Source organism: Camponotus floridanus, unplaced genomic scaffold (genome assembly GCF_003227725.1).
Source record: "Camponotus floridanus strain SB8 unplaced genomic scaffold, Cflo_v7.5 scaffold1, whole genome shotgun sequence".
NCBI classification, from domain to species: Eukaryota; Metazoa; Arthropoda; class Insecta; order Hymenoptera; family Formicidae; genus Camponotus; species Camponotus floridanus.
The window spans coordinates 720,563-738,376 of record NW_020229214.1 but is presented as its reverse complement, the minus strand read 5'-3'; the positions used below and the strand labels follow the sequence as shown (position 1 = coordinate 738,376).

Sequence of the window (17,814 nt, the reverse complement as noted above, 5' to 3'; positions counted from 1 at the left end):
CTACTATTAATACTACTATTATTATTACTACTATTACTACTATAACTATTACTATTATCGCTGCTATTACTACAACTACTACTACTACTACTACTATTACTACTACTACTACTACTACTACTACTACTACTACTACTACTACTACACTACTATTACAGTACTCGTAATAAGGATTTAAAGGATGTAGGTAAAACTTAGTTGATGCGATTTTTAGCGGGATACGAAATAAATTTAAATTTAATTTTCTATTAATCAAGTAAGATTTTAATTTTAGTTCGATTGTTTAATTTGAGAATTTAATCGCGATTTGTACAATCGTGAATTAAATTCGGATTTTTTTCTACTTTAGCCCATAATTTACACATATATAAGATTTTTTAAATCACGGATAGATAATACATAGATATATGTACATGTTAATTTTGAAAATATTTACATTTTGATTTAATTTTGATTATTGTAAAGATGTATGAAATCGTAAAATATAAATTATATATATATATTAAATTCGAGTTTAATTTCTCGATTAATACAATTCTGATTTAAATTTCAATTTTACTTTGAGACAGTATGCGAATTAAATTTGAATTTAATTTCGATCAATCCTTTGGAGTGTCGCTTGGGGACATCTTTTTCATTGTTCGACGTTTTGTCGCTTTCATTGTTTAGATAATTAAAGGATGGAGGATAGACATACTCACACCGAAGAAATGAGTGTGGCGACAGATTTCTCGTAAATCCTTGAAAACCGAGATCGGTTTTCGATTACACCTCGAAGATCGTCCTCCTTTAAAGTTTCCCTTTGTGGATACCATTCAAGGAAAAAATTATTATTGCAACGGAAATTTTGCAAGGTTTTATCCTTTATTAGCATTTTTTAAATTGAGTATCCCCGAACAGCTCATTTTTCCAGTTATTTATAATGACAAGCTATTGGTGTCTCAACATTAAGAAAAAAAACAATGGTTATATATGATACTTAATATAATTGAGTGTTTATGTATTACCTTGTACATTGAAGTGATGTACTTGTAAAGAATGGACTAAATAAAAAATAATAAATTAGGGAAAACTTAGAAAAAGCTATCGATGTATCAACATTTTTGTGGGCGCGATAGTTAATCCCTGTACGTGAGAAAAGCGATGTTCTTATAAAAGGAAAATAAAGAGTATGAAGCAAGTTAGAAGAAGCAACTATTTAATAGAAGTAATAATATAGAAACACGCTAATGAGAAAAGATAAAGTGAGAAAAAGAGACGAGAGAGTGGGGAGAGGAAGGCGAATTTTGCGTGGCGATACTCCTTCAGACGAAAAGTGCGGTCCTTTTCTCGGTCGTTGTTGAGTCACGCAAGTCCCACACAGGAAAATGAGGATTCTCACCCATTCTCTCAGCTCTCCATGAAATACAAGACGATGGGAGGATGATCTTCGAGCAAATTTGGCGTGATAAAAGAGAGGAAGGGCAAAATAATAGTATGAAGGCGATGATAATAATGGATAGTAATAAACAAAGGAAAAGTGATAATAATGAGATGCAGTGAGTATATTCTCGTTAAGCGAGAAACTATGTTGAGGGTTGTTGCGAAGTTTCGTCAATTTTTGCGTGGCAATTTCTAATTTCCAAGATTCAAAGATCCTCAGATTTCGATGATTGAAAGATCTACAGATTCAAAGATTTCTAGCGAAGAAAATGTTTAAAGGATAAAGCGATAGGGAAAATTTATCGCCTTCGCCTATAATTATCTCTTCGCAAAGTTTTAGTTTAGGATCTAGAATTTTTTGGATTAAGAAATCCGAACATTTTAAAATACAAAAATGTAAGAATGTTTTATTTAAATCTTTTCAGGATTTAAATAATTGATATATTGACAGCCCAGAGGAGAATCCCGATAATCTTGATTCTGATTTCCTTTGAAATCTTTAAAATCCATGTAGGATGATAAGAGGTCATAAACGTTGAAGGTCTTAATTCAACAAATGGATCAAAGAATTTTCAAAGATTCAAAAGTATGAATTTAGAGTAAAATAGATTTAGAGGAAAAGTCTCAAAGACTCAAGAATATCGGAGGATATGGATTTAGAATAGAAAGATAGGTATTTCAGGATTTGAATATCCAGGGATTTTATGATTACGCGCAAAAATTGGCGAGCATTATTAAAACAGATGATCTAAACAACAGAAAAGTAAATAAATCGACGACAAGATCACTTTAATAAGCAAGCTAGCAGCAAAGCAAAAGCAAAAAAAAGAAAAAAAGAGACGAATTGTAACAAGTAGGATGAACTATATACTCGTCGGTTATTTTCCTTAGCTCGGATTAATGACAGTTTAACAACGTCATGTCGTCCAGTGATATGTGTCAGATGTTTGCCTGAAAATCTAAAATTTGCATCTCAAAGCGTGTCCATTGATTCTTTAAAGTAGAATGAAATGGAATAACTGTATAATTGGCATTGGAGTGATTAAAATATTTCTGTATTTTGCTTTTGATAACTTTTTTGAGAAAAAGTTCAATTTTCCAACTTTATGAACAATAAAAGAAATAAAATTCCATTATTGTGTTTCAGGCTATAAAGAAATTATCTAATTTTTTTATCAATATAAGAAAAGACAGATATTAAAATAAAGATCATCTTAATCTTAATGAGATCGTCTTTTAATAAATATTATATTATAGTTTTGGAATTATTTTATATGAATTATTTTTTATTTTTTTTAATACATATAAATATATAACAATCAATATACCAGAGCAAAGAAAAGCAGAAAAAATAAGATAAAAATTAATTCAAACAAAATAATCAAGAAATGACAATATAATATTTATTAGAGATCAAATCGACGATCAAATGTTTATATAATGTCCTAATACATATAAAAAATAGTCAACTGCATATTTTAAATTATATATATAGAGCTGTCACTTTACGAGATTCATTTTGAGTTTTATTCAAATTCACAAATATAACAATTTAATTTGTCTAAATTAATATATAAATGTGGAAAAGCAAAATCTGGTTATTTGATATACAAATAATCCATTTCATTTTACATGAATTGCGAACAATTAAAGTCGATGAGAGTGAATGAGAGAGTGAAAGAGAGAAATAAAAAGAGAGAGAGAAATTCGAAAGACACAGATGAGAGAATATAATGTTATAATGTAATATTTAAACGAATGTGCAAGTGTGTGAGTGTACGGTTTTAGACGATGAAATATATCTAAGATCTGCGAGAAAGTTTTATGAAAAAACGGAGAAGCTTAAGCGGAAGCAAAAATACAATTATAGAGCGCAACACGATGGTCGCAATAAATGAAGTTAACGATAAAACGAGAATATTGAAAGCGATGCAAAATGTTCGCATTCTGAAAATCGTTAGTTTAGAGTCACAGAATGTAAAAGGAAGAAAAAAAAATATAAGAATAAAAATATAAGATTATAACATCTCTTAACGAATACTTAAACATCTTGCATCGCGATTGAAGTTGCTTGCGTGAATTTTGTGCGATGATTCCGAAATGAAGCGAAGAGAGTACGATCAGTGATTTGAACATGATTTGATGGATGGATTTAATTAAGAAAGCATTTCTGTCAATTCGTCGATACTGTCGCGATATTCGATGATCGATAGTAGTTAATGCTTAGATGGAGATGGATACGTGAGAGAGATTAGATTGATTATTGCGAATTATTACGGTTAAAATATGCTAATTGGTTGACTGTCGTTGAGCGAAGTAAGACGACTGTTGAGGAAGAGAAAGAAAAAAAGAAGGGCAACCATCATTTATTATATATTATTGTACATATTTACTTGTAATTGCTATTCGTATCGCAGAGGTTCTGTTCTCTCAAGATCATTTCTTCGATGATTCAGCGGAAAAGAAAACAACAAAAAAAAATGTGAATAAAGTTAGATTTGTGTATTACTGAACCAATCCCTCTTCTCATCTCTGTAGAATAAGGAAATATAGATATTAAGATAGTTGTTCGAGAATAAGAAAAAAATTAACTATTGCAATGTTGAGAGAAATAATCGAATTCTAAACGTCTGAATTTTATACAATATTACTATAAAGTAAAAATATTGCAGGAACTTATAAAATTATTGAAAATTTATTTATAAAATTATTGAATATCTATTTACGATCAGAAACACGCGTTTCTAAGTACGACATGATTCTTTAATAAAAATATACATTACTTTTTATGAAATACACTCATGAGAGTTTAAAGAAAGTTTATAATAATTTTAGAAATATAATTTGTTATAGAAAATTTGAAAAAGAAATAAGTATATTACTACATGAATTACTTTAAAAATAAATCAATAAAGGAATCTATGAGATTTAAAATTTATAAATTGTATCAATCGTTGATTACAAAGAAGTTTAAGATTATTCCGATCAGAGAAACTGAGAAAGCATGCCTTACGCGATAATCAATTAATTTTTCTCGAAAAAAAATTTGTAGCAAATATAATAATTGATTAATCGTATCGCTTACCGTTATTTTATATGTAAAAGCCATAACTCTCAGTTTTTTCTCTGCCAAAAAATTACGTCGCATTAAGCGGTAGAAATAGAAACACATTTTTAAAATGAATCAATATTCATATCTAATTTCATATGAAGAAGCACTCTCGGCTGCAAGCGCGTACTACATCCAATAGAAAAATTTATTTCTTAGGGATAAGAGTCATTAGTTAATATCTCTAAAAAGCGCGCGTTTTCATTGGTTATTGCAAAATCTCCAATTCGCGTTAGATGGCGCGCTCATGCCGACTTGTTATTGGTCAGTGACGACCTTTGAGATGGCATGGCGGCGTTCGACGCGCAATGCGCATGCGCACGTCGCGAACGCGGTCAGTAGGTTGCGTTCCGACCTCGTGACGTGCTGTCGTGATCGTGAGAGGTTTGGCTTCGGCTTTGGCAGAATCTCGGGTCGATTCAACGGCGAAGGAGGTGCAGTCAATCGTCGATGCTATCTCGAGTTACAAGTGCGCAAAATGGCGCCGACGCGTGTAATTCTGATGTCGTGCGGCAGCTATAATCCACCGACAAATATGCATCTGCGAATGTTCGGTACGTATATATCCATTCGTTGACATTTTATTCGAATAGCGCCGTTTGTATTGAACAGTGAATGTCGCGTCATGTCCCACCATCGCGCGTGACGTCACGTCGATGTCACGCGTACGAATTGTCAACACGTTCGCGTAATGCGATCTTTCTTTATATTTTCTTTCAATTTTTTTCTCCATTACCTGATTGGAAATACTGAAAACATGACTAATTATAAATAAACAAATATATAGTAAATATGCAGTATAAATTTTCAATTCTATATTTATACATTATATTATACATATATACATACATACATACATATATATATATATATATATATATATATAAATATATATAAAATTAATATAGAACATGTACAGTTTTTTTATTTATATATACATTATATATTTCAGAAATTGCTCGAGATCATTTACATCGAATGGGAACACATATCGTTGTTGGTGGAGTGATTTCTCCAGTGAATGATGCATATGCCAAGAAGGAACTAGCCAGTGCAACACATAGATGCGAAATGTTGCGATTAGCATTGCAGAATAGTGATTGGATTCGACTGAGTACATGGGAAACTAGACAGAACTGTTGGACCAAGACTCGCTTGTCCTTGCAACATCACCAAAATCTGCTCAATTCTATGCTATGCAATTCCAATGATATCAAACATCACATGCAGATGGATGACACAGAATGGATTCCAGAAAATGTTAAAAACAGTTCAGATAATACACCAATACAAATTAAATTACTATGTGGTGCAGATCTTCTGGAAAGTTTTGGTATTTGTGGACTTTGGCTTGAAGAAGATGTGAGTTATATACAAAATGTATCAGAAATAATTGCTTTGGAAATGGATGTTTATTGATGTATGAAGTTCATTTTTTTTTTAAATGAGATTTTAATTTCATTTTATTTTCTATAACTGATCAAATTTATAATTTAGAAATAAATTTTTTAAATTATTAATAATTGCAAGTTATTTCACGAAAGTTCGAATAAAATAATGAAAATCAAAACAAAAAATTAATTGATTTTTTCGTTGCAGATTGATGCTATTGTTGGTGAGCATGGTCTTGTGGTTATTACTAGAGAAGGTTGCAATCCGAACAAATTTATCTATGACTCAGATATTCTCTCCAAACATATGGTAAATATAATTTATTATATTTATTTAACTAAAGGTTCTTATTAAATTATATTTGCTTGCACTTTATAGCATATCACATTATTATATTATTTTTATAGTATAATACACGAAAAAAAAAATTATTTTTTATTGTTTATGATATCTATTTTGCAAGTATTGGAAACAATAAATTGTATTGTGAAAAAATTTTGTTAGGAAGAGTTAATAGATTACCTTATAAAATATTTGGCATATTCTAAGTAAATGTCCGGAACTCTAAAACATTAATTTGGACAAACAAACTTTGAATTTAAATAAATTTTGTTAACAAATATAATTATTAGATTATATGAAAGAAAGAGATCCTCTTGAAATTATTGAAAAAATAATACTGATAATTACTGGTTAATACTAGTACTTACAACTATTATGTATAAAGTTAATCTTTATAAGCAATCTTAGATATTTCCATGAATTTATTTCCAACTATTGCAAAATTAATTTTTTCGATTTATTTTTCATTTTCAGCACAATATTTGCATTGTAACTGAATGGATACCAAATGAAGTCAGTTCGACGAGAATTAGGCGAGCTCTGAAACGCAGTCAGAGCATCAGGTATCTGCTGCAAGACTCTGTCATTGATTACATTTACAAGCATGAAATTTACGATGCAAGAGCGCCAAATACAACAATGTGAGTTTCGAATATCCTGTTTAGATTTTTGCACTTTTTCAAGCAAAATGAAAATAGGTTTTGTGATATTTTAGCAAATAATATACATATATATATATGTAGGTTTTGTAAATATTATTTGTGGCTTATATTGTCACACATAATTTTTTACACATTTTGTAAAGAAGATAATATATTATTTTTGTAACAATAAAATTTGCCAATGATATAAAAAGATGTAATAACATTATGCACAATAGCAAAGATTTTAATAATCTAATGAAAAAGTGATTAAAGGTGCAGGTCACATAATTAAAACATAAAATTATGATATATTAATTTAATTTAAAAATTTAATTGAAAATTAAAATATATAAAAGTGTATGGATAGAAAATAAAAAACTATAAATAATTATGAAATTCTTCAAAAAATCTAGCTAAACTAGGTTTGTGAAAAATTATATTATTTAATTAAATAAGATAATTAAGTAGATGCCGATTTTTAATTATATTGCTTTTTATTTAGAATTTCATTTCTTGATTCTGAATCAATGTGCATCTATGAAAATGTTATATCTTTTTTATATTATGGCAACAATTATAGAGCAATTTCGATTGTATAAGATCAAATACTTAAAAAGACAATATATGTATATATAGCCACATATATTACTAAATTTAAAGCCGATGTACGATATTCCGTTATATCATATTTCTTAATCTAGTCTTCTTGCCTATCTTTCATCAAAACGCACAATATTTAAGAAGAATTAATATTTTGTTTACTATATTTAATTCAAATGTATAATATTTTGTAAAGAATTATGTTCTGTTTATTACAATTTAAGAATTTTGTTTGAATATGCATTTTTAATTTATTTAAATTCTGTATGGGTGTATATATGAGTTTTCTTTTCTCTCAATTAGAGAGAGAGTGTAAGATTATTTTTTGCATATTTTTAAGATAATGTTAGAAATATATATATGTCACCTCTTTTCAATATGAAATCTTCTAAATTGCATAATATTAAAAAACATTGCTATTATATTAACAATGAAAAATATATACAAGCTTATCTATAAAGCAATTAATTAAAATTTATTTTTACATCTTTAAATCTCAATAAATTTTTTATGAAGGGTTTATGATATCTGATATTAAGAGATGATATTGATAGATGATATTGAGAGTTGACAACATCATAATTAAGTTACTATTAAGACTGATATTAAATAACTTTAAATAATTCTATTCACTGACTGGGAAAAAATTAAAATTATTGCGATTACATTTTTTGAAATAATATTTAAGATTTTATTGGCAATGAAGATAAAAGTATAGAGGTTTGTTTGTTTCATTTTAAATTAAGATTTTAAAGATAAGTCAGTGAATCGAATTTTGAAGAAACAGCTCAGTAATCGCGTAAAATTGTTACGACCTTATCCATTCCATTTATTGCAATAAGGATACGATAAGTAAAGCTAAAATAGTAGATATATAAATAAACTTTTTAATTGAAATTGAAATACATATCATTATTAATAAATTCATTAATTTCTATTAAATTATTGAATAATATATTAGATTATAAAAAATTCAAAAATATTATTACATTTTTCTAATGATGCATATATATTTTGTTTCCACGAAGATTTGAAAATTAATTGATATATGATTTGATATTTTACATGCAATAATTTTTAATAATTCATAATTAAAGCGAGTAAAGAAACGTGATGAGATCGTAACGAGTTTGCGCTGCTGAATTGTATTATACTAAAGTGCGATTAAAAAAACTGAATATCCTCTAAAAAAAATTGTCGTGTTTTTCACGCTGCCGCTGCCGATTGGACATCAAAGTAAGTTGGAACTGCCGTCACCGAATGCGAACAATTACCTGCACATAGATCCCCGATATCTAACCGCGTTCCTAACGCCGTCACCCAGCGATGTGACTATGGACTCGCCGAGCCCGATTGAGATTGCCGCGTCCATCGACGTGCCGGACGCGGTGGTGCTGCGCAAAAATCTGCAGAATACGGGCAGTGGTGGCGGGCTCGACGAGATTCGCGAACACATCTTAAATGCGATCAGCAACAACGTCGACAACGGTAACGTCAAGCATGTAGCTAGAGCCGCGTATCCCGGTCAGGCGAAACAGATCATCGCCAGCGAAACCGGCGTCATGCGAATTATAGACGAGGTAGGTCCGCTTGACGAACCGACGGCGAAGTTTCAGTCTGGTTCTTCGTTAGAAGAGGGCTATAAGCCGAGAATAAATAGTGTCGCGAGAGATAAAGAAAAAGAAGGGTCAGATCTGAAATCTGATGCTGCAAATTTAGGTTCGAATGAAATAATAATGCAGATTCAGGCTAGCCAGTTGAGTTCTAATGAACCAACGTCAATAGAAGATTGTAAATTATTAATAGAAAGTATAGGTAAGGATAAAATTGAGATTGGACAGAGAGAAGTGTCAGATTTGAGATCCAAGACGGAAATTGCTGTTGTAGATTTAGGTTCGAATAACGATCGCGAAATAATAATGAAGATTCAACCTAGCCAGCCGAGTTCTAGCGAACTTCGACTGGGAGAATGTTGTTGGCCCACAAGAGAAAGCACTGCGGATGATAAAATTAAAATTGATCGAAAAATAACTTCTGAAAAAGAAATAATCGATGTAGAACTAGGATTAGATCATAAGATCACTCTTGCCCCGAAGGAAAAACCGATAGTAGATGCGATCAGTGATAGAATAGATGCGGACCGATCTAGTATTAGCAAAATTAAATTGGAAAAGAGTCCCGAGATGACGGTTAAAAGTGTTGCGAAGGAAAAAGTTGATATTGGTACCAAAAAAATTAATTCTAAGAAAGAAATAGTCGATGTAGAATTAGATTTCATTGACGCTAATGATGATGTTGTGAAGGTTCAGCCTGTTCATTCCAATCATAGTATCGTTAGATTACAGGAAGATCATAAGTTAATGATAGAAAAACTTACGAACGAGCTCAAAAGTAAGCTCGACGAGGAAAGAAATAAGTCCAAGGAAAATTTACAGCTGGATAAGGTAGGTAAAAATGATACAGAATTAAGTAGACTTAATTCTGAAAGGAAGAATATTGAAATTATTTCCGCGAAGGAAATAGCTAATCTTGAATTGGATAAAGTCGGACATCTAGAAACTAAAGCAACCACTTCTTCACTAAACATCTCTGCATCATTAGATGGTCGTCATGAGTGCGCTCTCTCCGATTTCAGCGTAGATAAGGAAGATTATCGATTAAATCAATATGGTTTCAACGATGAAGATGAAGAGGAAAAAGAATCTGTATATATTGCCAGATCAAGTTTGATGAAATGCAACGACCAAAGAGAGGATAAGCTAGACGAATTTGTAAGCGATAACAAGACTAATGCCAAAGAAAATAATATTCAAAGCAGTCAAGTATTAGTCAGCGCAATGATTCACGAGAGTCACGAAAAAGGATCTGACTATTTCACGACCGAAGAGATTGATAATCGTAAAAAATCTGCCAAAGAACTAGACCAATCAAAATTTGTCGTGGAATGGTCTCAAACTGAGATGGAAGCGAAAGAAAAGGAGGTCGACGTTGAAGACAGAGAACAATCCGAAGAAGTATCACAGATCTCGCGAGAAATTGATCAAGTAAGCAGAATGGATGAGTTTGATACGCATTCTTCGGAAAGACGAACTACATCTTGCGACTCAAGTCTCGAGATAGACGGAAAATATCTCAAATCGATAGTAAACTCGCGCAAGAGTCCAAGAAAGGTCAGGGTAGATCAGATTCGTGATTTTGAATTTAAGGAACAATATACATTCATTGATGAACCAGAGGCGGTTCAATCTGAAGAATTGCAAAGTTCTTCCACAAAGACGAAGAGTTCCGAAAGAATCAAGGAGGAACAAATTTACGATATAGATGTTGAAAAGAAAGATAAAATTTTTGAGAATCAAGAGTCTTCTCGTGCAGAAAAAGTCTTCCAAGGCTCTTCAAGATCGGCTTCCGTAAAGGTTAAAAGTCCTAAAAAAATCGCAGAATCTCAAGTTGATGAAGGCGAGCGCGAATTCAAAGATCGAGATAGATCCATTAATGTTCGAGAAACATCTCGCGCAGAAAAAGTCTTCCAAAGTTCTTCAAAATCAGCTTCTATAAAAAATCCTAAAAAAGTCGGAGAGATTCAAACCGACAAAGATGAATGCGAATTCAAAGATCAAGATAAATTTATCAACGATCGAGAATTATCTCAAGCTGATAAAGCTTCTCAAAAGTCTTCAAGGACATCCATAAGCGCGAAGAACCCCAAAAAGAGCAAACAAAGCCAAATATTTTACAGAAGCGACGAAATGAAGAATTACGATCGATCTATCAATGATCGTGTTATTTCTCAATTGGAGGCAGTTTTCCAGGATTCTTCGAAGAAATCTTCAGCAAAGATGGAAATTCCCAAGAAAAGTCCTGAAAACTGCATCGAATTGAAAAAACAAACTCGATCTGCGGATAATCGAGAATCCTTTCGATCTGAAGAATTTTCCCAGCATTCTTCCAAAACGTCTTCCACAAAGAGTCCGAAGAAGACTCCGGATCAAAAGATCGTGAGACTGAACGATAAAACGCAACAAGGACAAGAAACAATAAAAACGACGAAAGATGCCGACAATAGAACGAAACGTGACTTCAACGAGATCAAGGATGTGTATACGAGGAAGGTACGACGTTACAACGTACCTCTTCAGGGTAGCTTAGACTCGATGATCATGTCTGACGAAGCGTCCGCGCAAAAGCCGAAGAAGGACGAGGCATTTTCAAAAAAGTCGAAGAGCTACGAGTCGATCAAACGCATTCAGGAGGTGTTTCTGGGCGTACCGTCGACGAAGACGAACAATAGTGCTTCGCAGCTCGACATTCCGGACGAGTTCTGCTCGATCTGCTGTTACATGAATGAGATCACCTTCCGAACAGAAGAGGAAGTGAGCAGTCCGAATCAGGAGACATTCTACACGCTTAGGTCGACCTGTAGCTCGCTAGCTGATGACGACGACGAGGACAACGATTCTATTGAATGCGACATCTGCGGTTCGTTTAATCTCCAAGAGTCCACTGACGACCTCGAGGACAAAATTCAGGAGATTCCTTGCGAACTTTGCAGAATTTGCGGCGAGGTGGACGGTAGTTTTGATCAGGATTCCATGCCGATAGATAGATACGCTTTCAAACTCGTTGAGCATCAGGACGATGACGATAGTTTCGAGATCGAGAACTGCGGCTTTCAGAGCGGCACCGAATCGGCTGACGATAGAAGTAGGCTGTCGGAAAAGGAAAAGATCAAAGATGCCGGAAGACCAAAATCGCAGTCCTTATTCATCCATGGTTCCTCGATGATCAAGGATCAGCCACGAGAGTTATACTTTATACCCAAAGACGAAATCGCCATATTGACGAGCGGAGCCAGAAGAATCGGTCGCAAAGGTTCTTTATTTAGAAAGAAGGAGGATTTCGATGGGAGTGCTCGAGATAAAAGACGATACTCTTCAGTAGATAGTCTTCAATTGGCGAAAATGTCTCCGAAGGCGGGCGACAAAGCGCTCAAGACCACAAAAGATTCGACGCTGATTGGATCTGCTGATAACTTGCGGATAACAAAAGATTCAAGGAGATCCAAGTCTCTGCAAAGATCGACCGATGACGTGGACCGTTTAAATTTGTCTACGGATAATCTAAACTCGATGGAAAATTTGGAAAAGGTAAGCGAAGCTGAAGGGTCGGCCGAGAAATCAAATATCCGAGATAAAGAAGCGGTGAAGATGATTCTTACGCAACACGGAATCAAGGTCATTAGCGAGAAGGAGACTGCCTTATAACTGGCTGAATAAAAGCTCATAAATGGCTCGATTTGGTAAATATTTTGAGCAATTTGAATGTTAAACATTATTAAACATTAATTGAAAAATTCATTATGTGTGAGGCGGAGAACGCATTAATGGCTCGTATCAAATGATATACAATCTTTATAAAGGAAAAAAAATTGTTTTTTGATTTACGTAAACACCGAATGAATAATTACGAAAAAGATACGCAAAAGTTTTCTGTAGTGATTTAGAATCCAATATATATATATATATATATATATATATATATATATATATATAAATACATATATATAAGATGACATAGAAATAAAAAAACTGTTATTAAGTAATGAAAAGATAAAAATACTATTATGAAAGTTTAATCGGTTTTTGAACATAAGTATCCGCACGTAATTACTTTGATAGAAACCGATAAAACTTTAAAAACATAAGAAAGAGAGAAAAAGAAAGAAGGAATATATAGAAAGAATATAAATTTATATTTAAATATATTACACAGAGGGAAAATGTGTAGAGCAATTTAATAGAATTTGCAAGATTATTAAGATTTTTTTTATGAGTTTTAATAACTAATTAAATTTACACCCATAGTTTTTTGAAACAACTTGTATAATTAAGTAAATACAATTTGATATATGCGTTTTTTGTGACATATTACACAAGTTCATTAAAATTGATTAGATAATTAACATATTGTTAATTAAATAATGATATAAGAAATTTTAAAAGATATATTTTATTTTATATATAAATGTATAATATATTTAATTAATTTAATTAATTTAACGAAAGGATAAAGAAAGATGAGTGTCAAATTAATAGTGTAATAGCGCCGAAGCGTAATTATGTTATTATATCGGCATCTCGGCTTTGCATAAACATTTACGCCGTAACAGTATTATGTAATTATTGCAAAATAGTTTTATCATAATTATTGTTAAGGTACGATTTAAATCGGTAGCCCAATATCTAGAAAGGACCAACGATGGAAACTGTTATTCTCGATAAACGATCGGGAAATTGTTGGATGATTTACGCAAGATTTGCATATGACACAAGACAATCCTAGTAATATTTTACAGTCAATATTGCACAGAACAATTGTAGCTATAAGTGACAAAATGATACATCGATTTAAGGATAACGCTTTGTTTTCAATTTATACAGAGCGAAAAAATTATTTCTTAGATGTGTCGTTTCTCTTATGTGGATTCTTCCAGGTGTTCTTTCAGGTGTAGAATTTAATTAATTATTCAAATTTTGAGATACACTTAATATATATAAAACTTTGATATATTTATCGTTTATAATTTAATAATTTAATATACTGGTTTCTTAATGTAACTTGCCAAATTTAAATTTATTTTTCTTTGATAAAAATATCGATTCTGTGTTTTAGATATCTTCTTAATTTTTGATATTACAGCAAATTAATTCCATTATTTGACTAATACTGAAAACTAAGAAGATATACGCCAAACAGTGTCGATATTTTTGTCAAAGAAAAATAGATTTTAAACTTACAAGGAATTTATCTATTTTCACGTTTTTTCGGGACATCTTATACGCGAAGTACGTGAAAGATATACCGTAATAACATATGCCAAGAAATTGTGAAAGAATTTGTATTATGGCATAATAATCGTTAATAAGCTCCTATGCATTTCTCAATTTTTTTACTCAGTATTTGTGTATGTTTATTTATTTTTGCATGCAAATGCGGAGTATATATAAATATAAATATATATATATATATATATATATATATATATATATATATGCAGTTAAGTATTATTACGAAACATTTTCTCTCTATAACGAAAAGATATTTCGCGTGCATATTTTTTAGCTGCTTTTAATGCATATAAAATATTATATTTTACTAGTAGAAATTTTTGTATCATCAAGCTTATCAGGCTTGTCATGATATGTAAAACAAAAAATTTTCTTACAGAATTAGTAGTGCGGTCAGTAGTTTATTAATTAACCAATTAGTGGTTATTATCAGCTTATTCAAAATATTGCCATGTTATTGATCGCCTAAAGACTTCTTTACAATGTTTTTCCTTCTTCTATGACCCGCTAAATATCTCTTTTTATTTACATTAAATAATATTTTGGTAATATTTTTTTAAATCTCGTTACATTAGTGCTAAGTATTTAGAATGCTAATGTGGATTAAGTTTTATTTATTGACTTGACGAAGAATCCTCTTTTTACTTTATGTCTTTTTGCTTGAGACATTCAACAACGATAAATAATCCTTATTTTGATTAATACCAGGAATTCCTTTAAATGTTGAAATAAAATCATTAACGTTGAATTCCAAAAGATTGCACGATCGTTGACAAACTATATATAATAACGATACTTATTTTAAAGGAAAAAATGAGTTTTTCTCCATTTCAAACTCGATGCTTGATGTTTTCATGATATCTGTTGATAGCTTACAGATTTTCATGATCTTCTCTCTGTTCACAATACTTATTTCTGTGTTGTGTTTGCCCTCCCTCAATTTAAAGATGCATGCAATTTAACCCTGATATTTGTTTCTCATACATACAATTTATTAAAGTTCGAATTTAGGTGATCTGTGTATTTTGTTGTAACAAGATATATAAATCCGTCTTTTTGGGTTGAATCAAGTCGCTACACAAAAAAATATTATTTTAAAACTTTTAATTTTATGAAACGCTCTTAAACGCTGAAATGTTATTTTTCGATAGCTGTACAATATTGATTAAAATAATATTTTACAAAATGTTTTAGTTTCATGAAAGAAAAATTTCATTTTTTACGATTTTTAAGCTATTCGCGATGTGTATAATTATGCAAACTAATATATTGGGAAATTTGTATACAGTATATTATATGTATAATTTTAAAGTCGATTTGTCGCATTGTGTGTATTCCAAAACGTAAAACTATATTCTGAGCTTCTCATTCATGAACTCTTCAATAAATTTTGATTAAGCGACTATATAAATGCGAGTATCTTCAATTTAAATTAAAACCCAAAATGACGTGATGACAGCTGATATGCATTTTTCAGTTCTGATGGAGCATGTGACGTGTGTTTTCCAGGATACGACAAAACCTGCATGCCTACTATAAGACAGATAGTTGACTGTCTTGTTGCTGCACGACCAATCCGAACCTGCGGCCCCCGGCTTCTTCTTTCTGCTATAAACTCTAATCGCGCTATTAATGATCTTAATCAGGACACTAGCATAGCTGCCAATAATAGCAGCAGCAACAACAACAATAATAATAACAATGAGTGCGCTGAAATTTTCAAAAACACGCGGAATACGTATCTCGATCATTCTTACATCTAATTCCGCTCTATTAAATTAACTATCTATTTTTTTATAAATCTTTGAATTGACTATTAGCTCTTTAAAATAGGAAAAATTTAAAGATTATTAATATATTATTCTATTTATATCAGACTGGGGCTATCTATTTTTTTATAGATTTCTGAGCATGAGCTGACTGTTTAAAATGATGGAGATTAAATAATCATTAAATTGTATTGCTATTATAGATTAGATATCTATTTTTAGTTCTAGATCTCTTAACGCGAGCTTTCCATCATAAAAGTGTATGGTCAAAACTTCAAAGAAATTTAAAAAGTTTTCAAAATGAGAGAAACTATAAAAGAGAAAATAAAAATTATATAGTTTAAATACAAAAAGAAACAAAAATGATTTATAACAGTCAAATAATGAATAATATATATATATATATATATATATATATATATATATATATATATTAATCGACATGTTACTCTATAATTCTGTATCATAATTATTATTAAAAATATGTACGAGACATATTATTATAGTTATAATAATTATAAAAATACTAATAAAAACAAAGAATTTTGTGTATTATAACTGTGTAGCTTAATGATGACGAATTTGTGATATAAGCAGCGTTTGATTACAATTATTATATTTATATTGTTGCGATAATCATCGCCAAAATTACGCATCTCTCTGTCTCAGGATTATTATGGTATAATTATATTACAAAATGATGTAATTATTATAACAGAGAGAATCATATATAATTAAAGTGCATTAAGTGCAAAATGAATATAGTGAAGTGGCACGTTGTATGTTTGTACATAGAAAACAACGCATATATTTGTATATGTAAGATTAATATATTGTCAACAGAGAAGCATGTTTAATGAAAATTGCGCTGCAGATTTTTCTTTCTTATTTAGTTTTTGTTCTATTCATCATTTCTCTCCCCTTCTTTATCCTACATGAATAAAACAAAACAATTGATATTGTATGACAAAGTATCGTTACCTGTTATATAATATATATTACACTTTTTTAATTTAAAATTATTAGCAAGGTTATATTTAAAAATGCAATTATTATATTTTGGAAACAACGGAGCTTTTATTGGTAATATAACTTAAATAATTATTATATAATACTACAATAATTATTTTATTGAATATTCATTATACAGAGAATTATTTTCTATAGAAAAAATGCTCATTTTTCTCAAAATTATAGAATTTAAATATTATCACAAGAAATAATTTAAAAACTTTTATATATTATCCTTATATTAAAACTATATTTCTATTATTATTTAATATACATATTATATTTCTATATACAAAATTTATTTAGTTTTTGTAAAGAAATATCAAACATTTCCAAATTGCATGTATCAACTATAAATAACATCCGCTAATATTCTTTAAAAAATTTATTAATTAAAATTTACTAATATTAATAAAATGCTTGCAGTGGTATTTACAAAGTGTTTTTATTACAAGAGAAGAGAGAAGAAATATATAAAAAAGAATTTTCTTAATTCAAAAGAACAAAATCTACACTTAAGAATTTATTTTTCAAATAAAATTATTAGAATATAAATTAGAATATAAATTATTTTATTCACCCATAGTTTTATATTAATTAGATGTAAATTTAGATTAAAATAATGTAATTACTTCAATTAAAATAGAAACAAAATATAAATTTAATATCACATACTATCC

At 30.3% G+C, this 17,814-nt stretch overlaps 1 protein-coding gene and 1 long non-coding RNA gene across 2 annotated transcripts; one reads left to right on the top strand and one right to left on the bottom strand.

Moving 5' to 3' along the window:
• Positions 1-3,729: 3,729 nt before the first annotated feature.
• On the bottom strand, positions 3,730-4,662 carry LOC112637783. The gene is made up of 2 exons (XR_003122718.1): positions 4,508-4,662; positions 3,730-3,954 (listed from the first exon to the last, which is right to left on the bottom strand). It is a non-coding gene; the product is annotated as an uncharacterized LOC112637783 (long non-coding RNA).
• A 116-nt stretch (positions 4,663-4,778) lies between these two features.
• Positions 4,779-13,010, top strand: LOC105250447. Its single transcript, XM_025407569.1, has 5 exons — positions 4,779-5,085; positions 5,484-5,893; positions 6,131-6,232; positions 6,740-6,906; positions 8,747-13,010. The coding sequence occupies exons 1-5, from the start codon at positions 4,779-4,781 to the stop codon at positions 12,768-12,770; spliced, it is 5,010 nt and encodes a 1,669-aa protein (XP_025263354.1). The 3' UTR covers positions 12,771-13,010.
• Positions 13,011-17,814: the final 4,804 nt, after the last annotated feature.

Coding starts and splice junctions, on each gene's coding strand:
- LOC105250447 (XM_025407569.1), top strand. CDS start 4,779: ATGCCGACTTGTTATTGGTCAGTGACGACCTTTGAGATGGCATGGCGG. Junction 5,086..5,483: donor TATGCATCTGCGAATGTTCG/GTACGTATATAT, acceptor TATATATTTCAG/AAATTGCTCGAGATCATTTA. Junction 5,894..6,130: donor GACTTTGGCTTGAAGAAGAT/GTGAGTTATATA, acceptor TTTTCGTTGCAG/ATTGATGCTATTGTTGGTGA.